This window comes from Oppia nitens, unplaced genomic scaffold (genome assembly GCF_028296485.1).
Source record: "Oppia nitens isolate AA-2021 unplaced genomic scaffold, nextdenovo-longstitch-racon4-pilon3 scaffold34_pilon_pilon_pilon, whole genome shotgun sequence".
Classification (NCBI taxonomy): Eukaryota; Metazoa; Arthropoda; class Arachnida; order Sarcoptiformes; family Oppiidae; genus Oppia; species Oppia nitens.
Window position 1 is genome coordinate 596,990 of NW_026533215.1, and position 8,011 is coordinate 605,000.

The 8,011-nt window shown below is 20.2% G+C and overlaps 1 protein-coding gene across 1 annotated transcript in view; it reads right to left on the bottom strand.

The window, feature by feature from the left end:
- Nucleotides 1-8,011, bottom strand: part of LOC128956969 (neuroligin-4, X-linked-like) — a 59,700-nt gene that overhangs the window by 14,281 nt on the left and 37,408 nt on the right. Inside the window, exons 2-3 of the mRNA XM_054302682.1 lie at nt 2,853-3,062; nt 85-273 (exon numbers count right to left, since the gene is read on the bottom strand). Of these exons, the coding sequence (XP_054158657.1) occupies nt 85-273; nt 2,853-3,062 (399 nt within the window). The remainder of the gene's footprint in view (nt 1-84; nt 274-2,852; nt 3,063-8,011) is intronic.

Genomic DNA, 8,011 nt, shown 5'->3' on the forward strand with positions numbered 1-8,011 from the left:
TAATAATAATAATAATAATAATACTCTAGAAATAATATATAAATAAAATTCAAGGGGACTGGGTTATGGATGGCCATCCCATACCTTTAGCCATAGGCGATATCATCAATAAGTGTACACATGAGGCACCAAATCCGTGTCCAACTACTGTAACATTATGGGTATCGCCCGATAGGTCGCCAATGTTTTCCTGTATCCAATGTAGGGCCGCCACCTGATCCATGAGCCCATAGTTGCCCCGTACGGTACCGTCGACTACTGCCGGCAGAAAACCTATTTGAAATAATAATAATAATTTAGTAATAATGTATACAGTATTTGAAAATTTTGATTATTAAAACAACAAAAATTAATAAAAATTCTGATTCTAATAATAATAATAATTATTATTTAAAAAAATTATTATTCATATACAATACTTTTTTAATATTGTATGAACTTTAATATAATATATAGTATAACAATAATACTAATTTTTATGTTGTTGTTGTTTTTATTAGATTTAATGATTAATTATTAATTTTGCTGATATTGATAGCAATTAGCAGCCAATTGGTGTTATGACAAATTGGATGCTAAGTTATAAATTATAACATTACACACATACTGTACATACACATACACATGAAATATATACGTTAAATAATAGTTGAGAAAATATGAAACAAAACACAACAACAAAATAATATTATATACAGTATATACAGTATATAAGAGACAAAAATAAAGCATTTCGTTTTCATTTTTATTTTGTTATATATATATTTTTTTGGTAATGTATAGCAAAAATTACAGCCAATATTAATGTCACTTATTGTCAGATTTGTTGTCTCATTTGTCGACATAAAACACTATAATACACAGTGTATATACAGTTTATATATATATTGAGAATCGGATGTTATGTGTGTTTCACTCAAACAAATTGAAAATCATTGGGATTTATGTTCATTAATGTTGTTGTATTCAAGACATTAATTGTCTGCCTTTAAGATTGATATATGATATACAGCACAGTATATACAGTATATACAGTTACTGGTTTATATTGTACAGTAATGTACAATACATGTAAAATATAAATATATATATACTGTGCTTATATTATAATATAAGATATATATTTTTTGTTTTTTTGTTGGTTAGACATGATATTTATTTTTGCCGTTAATATTATGCACTTTTTTATTAGACTTATTTTTTTTAAATAATTATTAGCCAGATTTTACTTATTTATTATATATATATACAGTATTAAGTATATTATAAAGTAAGTATATCTATAATATAATCTGGCTAATATAATTTATTTAGTATTTATATTTGATTTACTGTTAATATATAATATTGTATTTAAATTAGAGTGAAAAAACTCATTTAATTATTATAAGTTTAGTTTAAGTACTAATATAATAAATCGTAAAATAATAATCTATAATAATAATAATAATAATAATAAATATAATTTATATTTTTATAGATTTACTCACAAATAAATACATTGTTTACTATTTTTTTAAAATTATTCAATATAGTGCTATAATTTATAATATACTGTAGAATATATTTAAAATAATAATTTATACTTATATTAAATAGTTTGATTGAATTATTATTTTTTATTGATTTCATTGATGGACAGCATATTTATTAATGAATAATAGGGAAGGACATCATATGACATATTAGTGACAGATATTGTATATCCAGTGTATATATATATATCCAGTATATGTATATCCAGACATTGAACGGTTAGGCTATTATTCAATATCGTACATAACTATCCCATCAACATAACAACAATATTTTTCATTCACCACTATTTGATTGTACTGTATATATATATATACTTTACAAATTGAATTATATTATATATATTTATTTATCATAATATATGATAATAAAAAATTTTTTTGATGATTGAATTGACAACAAATAACAGATGATTGAGTTGAATGGCGTGTATAATATGTATGGCAATTGAATATAAAATCTTGTATTTTTTTTATAGCTCTCAACTACTTTATTGTCATTCAATTGATTTGATGACCATATCGTATAGTATATACGGTATATCATACTATATATTTTTTGTATAGTTAGATAGATAAATAGATAGATAGATAGATGGTGAGTGAGTAAGAGAGAGAAAGAGACAGAGAGAGAGAGAGAGAGAGAGAGAGAGAGAGAGAGAGTGATCTATCGTTTATATTGTAAAAAAAGACTGAAATATGATTTGATTTATTCTGTCATTTATATAGTATTAGTAGTATTATACGGTATATATATATGTATATAATATCATTGATATGTACATACAGTATATTTATATATATATATACAGAATATTCCTGTAATCCATCAGAATTTGAATTTTTATTACATTCCGTTCAAAAAAAGTATATATATATAATATACTGATATATATATAAATTTATATAATCAGTAATCATATCATACCATATACTGTATGATATCTAGTAATATAAGTATAGTATATTATAGTAGTCATCGTATAATTTAGTCAACAACAACAACAACAACAAAAATGCATCAAATAGTTTAGTATATGTATAATGTATGTATGAATTTTAATAAATACAGTATATATATATACCGTGTATATACAGTTTCTGATTGAAATTTTATTTTGTTTTATTAAAAAAAAATCAAAAAATAATCTAATGTAAATTATATATATATATATACATTTTTGATTTACTTGTTTAAATAAAACAAATTTTAATTATTATAATTTTTTAGATTTAGCTAGTTTATTTAATGATATTTTTTAATTATAGTAATAATTCATGTACTATTTAAATAAATAAATAAATTAAAAAATTTACCTAGGACACCCAGCCTATAGTTGAGTGTTACGACAATTACTTGACCAAAACTGGCCAATATTGAGCCGTCGTGTGGATTGCCGGCGTCCCAGTCGTACGACTCGCCGCCTATGAATACAATTACCGGGTATTTGCCCGACACTGATGATGATGACTGAGCTGTTGTTGTTGATGATGATGACGATGATGACTGTGTTGATGGTAGTGAACCTATAAAATAATAATGGATTTAGTAATTAATGATAATTAAAAATTATAATAATTATTAATCAAAATATTTTTATAAAAAAAATTATCAAAAATTTTTTTTAATTGATTTTTGTTCTGTTTATTAGAAATGATTACAAGTTATTAAAGTAATTAAAAAAAATTTTAAACAACTATAGTATAAAATATTTTTTTTAAAGTTTAAAAATTATTTATTAATAATGCATCTAATATAGTCAAATTATTAAATATTTATATGTTTAATTTTTTTTAAAAATAGCAGTAAATTAAAATACAGTACAAATAATAATATTTAATTAAAAATGTTTTGAAAAACTATTTGACAAATACAAAACTTTGAGTTTTGATTAAAAATAGTTTTAAGTAAGGTATTAGTAAATACTGTATTTGTATATTACAAGTTAAATACAGTAAATACCGAATATAATGACAATTATCAAACATACAGTTCAAAAGTATATAAGACAACAAATGAAATGATTTGTTGACTATTTTGCTTAATAATAATAATATTACTTTATAAATAGATAGTATGTATAGTCTAGTATTTAAGACACAACAAAAATAACAACACACTTATTGGACATCAAGTAGTAGTCCAACAACACTGATATATGGGAAACACTAGAAGACAATAATTACAGAATATATATATATATATAGAATATTCTGTATAACTATTCTGTATATTACAATCTGTTAGCAATCAATTCCAATGACATAGATATCTAGTGAACAGTTAAATGGAGACTAAGAGAGAGAGAGAGAGAGAGAGAGAGAGAGAGAGAGAGAGAGAGAGAGAGAATCGTAAGCTTAAAATTAATACCAATCCTTATAATATTGATTTTTTTTGTGTCTAATATTATACTGTTTATAATTTATACAGTACTGTATTTTTAGTAAAACAAATCGAGTGTTTATTTTAAAAATATATTTAATTATTAATGATTTTGAAAAAAATAGTTTACTAATCATATTTTTAAAAAAAATTATTTGCTATTTAAATACTGTATAATTATTATTTGTTATTATTAATATTAATATAATTTTTTTTCAATTATTATTTGAGATGTTATAATTAAATATAAAAACTATTATATAATATTATATCAAATTATTGTTGTTAGAAAATATTAGGAAATCTTCTAATGTTTAGTTTTTGTATGTATGTATGTTTGTGTGTATGTGTTTGTGTGTATGTGTTTGTGTGTATGTGTTTGTGTGTATGTGTTTGTGTGTATGTGTTTGTGTGTATGTGTTTGTGTGTATGTGTTTGTGTGTATGTGTTTGTGTGTATGTGTTTGTGTGTGTGTTTGTATGTATGTGTATGAGCACCGACATCATCATCTAAGACAACTGATCCATTGGGCTGATCTGTCAGTCATTAACCAGTGATCCGCACAAAATCCCCGGTGTTTTTTGTTTGTGTTTTATCACTAATGATTTGTATTTAATACTACTGTATATATATAATATAGTTTATATAAGTAGTATATACTGGGTATATATATTGATATATACTGTATACATATATGATATATATATATAAGGTTTTTGTCACACACAGTTTATCACTTATCATTTTTATGCGGTATAATAAATAAATAATAAACTATATAATAGTAATAATATTATATATAAATTATGTGTTTTTGTGTTCAACAAATGATACATTATATTATATATTGTACTATATATTAATAGTTTTTAATAGTTTTAATAATATTATATTTTTTAATTCTACATTATAAACTATTTTTCTTAAGTATTTTTATAAAAGTATATAAATAATAAATATTACATAATGTTATGCATTAAAATATTTTTATGTTAAATAAAGCTTATTATAATAATTACATGTAAATTAGATAGTATTTAAATTATTTTAATTCAAAAAATCAAAGTAATGTTATATAAATAAAATTATTATAAATTGAAATCAAAACATTTTCTCTAAAAAATTCAATTAATTTTATTTTATTTAAGATTTTAAATTTAATAGCAAATTAAAAAAAAACCAATTGAATAAAGTACTATTGTATAAATAGAGGTTAAAAAATTAATGATTTTCACAAAAAAAATTACATTAATTTATATGTTGACAGCAATGTATTGATAAGTATAAGTAAACGACAAATTCATTACCAAAAATAGAAAATTTCAATTAAATCACTATTTTTTGCACACAATATAATTAATTGACTTTTTATTTATTTGTTTATCTCTCTCTCTCTCTCTCTCTCTCTCTCTCTCTCTCTCTCTCTCTCTCTCTCTCTAATAATAGATATAAATAATTGTCCATTAATTCAATCATTAATAGATTTCAATTGAGTATGGTGAAATAAATTATACTGTATATTAATATTATATATATTGTTAATATTATTATTAGCATTAAATGTGTATAAATAATTTTATTATAACTAATATTAAATACAGTATGTTTAATATATATATAATTAAAAATATAATTAACAAATGCAAAATAAATGTAAATAAGTTATTTTATTTTCTAAATAATCACTTACACTGTTATTATTATTATTATTATTATTATTATTATTATTGTATATTTTAATTTTTAGCAATAATTCTCTGAGTTTTAAAACAATTGGTGAATAAAATTTGCATTTACTATAAAATACTACTCAGTTTATGTATACTGTAGTAAAACTTCATTAATTTTCAGCAAATAAAATGAGTTGAAAGATAAAATTAAATAACCAAAAAAAACTAAACTTTATTTTACACATTGTATGTATGTATGTATGTGTGTGACTACTATCTGTGAGATTTGTCTAATAAGGTGTTATTATTGTTGTCTAAAATCATTTACTTGCATTTTATGCAAAATAAAATCTGAATAAAGTCTAATAATATGATAATATAAAACATTGCAAAAAAACTGTTTCGTTTTAATAAATTTTCAAAAAAATGTGTTGACAATTGTTATAAAATGTAAATGTTTTGTTGTGTAATACATTGTGTTGTTTGTTTTATTTGTTTAATTTATTATTATTTTTAGTAATAATCAAATTTATGTTTTATAATAGTTACTAATCAGCAAAAATTATTTGTAAAAATTTATTTTATTAAATATTTATGTTTGTTGTGTTTGAAAAATTTAAACATTTGATTTCAATTATGAGTAATATTATCTATAAATACTGTATATATATATATAATTTATATAAAGAATATTCTGTAATATAGTTGTATTCATATTTATATCAATACCAATGCATTTGAACTGTGTTTATGTGTTGTGTTAGCCTAGCAATCGATTAGGCCTTACTATACAAGCACACTATACAATGATTTGTATAGTAATTTGCAACATACAGTACAATACAATACAATGTACAATAACATCACAAACAATAATATATGCTGTATTTGATTATACAGTACTGTATAGTAGTAAATGGCACACTATTTATATTTATATATAGATAGATATATTAGAAAGATATATATATATATTTATATATATATATAGAAAAACTAATTTATGCCTAAGAGTTATGTCGTTAGCAATCAATTACATTGTAATAACAATTGACTAAACATTTTCAAGAGGAAAGAGAGAGAGAGAGAGAGACTGTGAGAGCTTAACAATACATTCAAAATCACTTTGATATTCATTGATAGAGAATATTCTGTATATATATTTATTGTGTGAATAATGTATTTTGTGATCTATATATTTATAAATAAGAAATAAATATATGTCAATAATAATAATAATAAGATTAATAATAATTGCTAATAATCATTTATTGACAAATATATATTTATAAACTATTGTGATGAATATTTATTAATTAATTAATAGTATAAAAATTAAATATATTATAATGATTTTTAAATTAAATGTCTATAATAGAAAATTTCATTATTATTATTATTAACATTATTTATGATTATCATTATTATGATTATCATTGATTTAGTAATTTTCATTAAATGTTTTTGCAAATGTTGTTTTATACACTTTGATTGGTTTATCAGTTATATATATAAATTCATTCATTGATTTATGCATCTATTTTCATTGAATTTAATATTATTATTATTATTATTATTATATATTAAGTAATTCACTTCTGATGTCTTATATATTTATTTTAGTTATTTCATATATATATATATATTGTGTATATATATTGGCTAACAGTTCAATAACATAAGACATAACTTAAATATTAAATATTTAATATTTAGATATATAATGTATTTACGTTATATAACTTAAATCATATGATATCTAATTTATTTGGCCAAAACCTAATGCATACAAATATATATAAATTTATATTTATTTATATTATATATATATATATATATATATATATATACAGTATAAATATATAGTATTTTACATACTATCTCTATCTATACATCAAAATATATTATAGTTATATATAATATAATATATTTTTTCTGATAAAATATCCAATTGTTTTTATAAATAATTTTATCAGATTATTTTTCATGATTTTATTGATTTATTTGTATCTATTTATTATACAATCTATAAATTTTATACAAAAAATATTATATAACAAATAAATGCTATTAAATTCTAAACATTTCCTAATAATTAACTATAATTTTATTTTAATAATAATTATTTTGTTTTTGTTAGTAATTTTTCAAAAATTTAAATATTCATATTAAAAATTTTATTTTATTTATAATTAATTTTCCCAAGATAAATTATTTTGATAATAGCTAAATCATATATACAGTATATAATTAATATATTACTATAAATATTATTTTTGGTTACTATTAATTTTTAAAACAACAAACAAATTATTTAACATTAAAATAACAATTTAGATTCAGAAATAAGATATCTTTAATTAATAAAAATAATATTATTTTTATTAATTACAACACATACTGTACTAAACATTAAATAATAC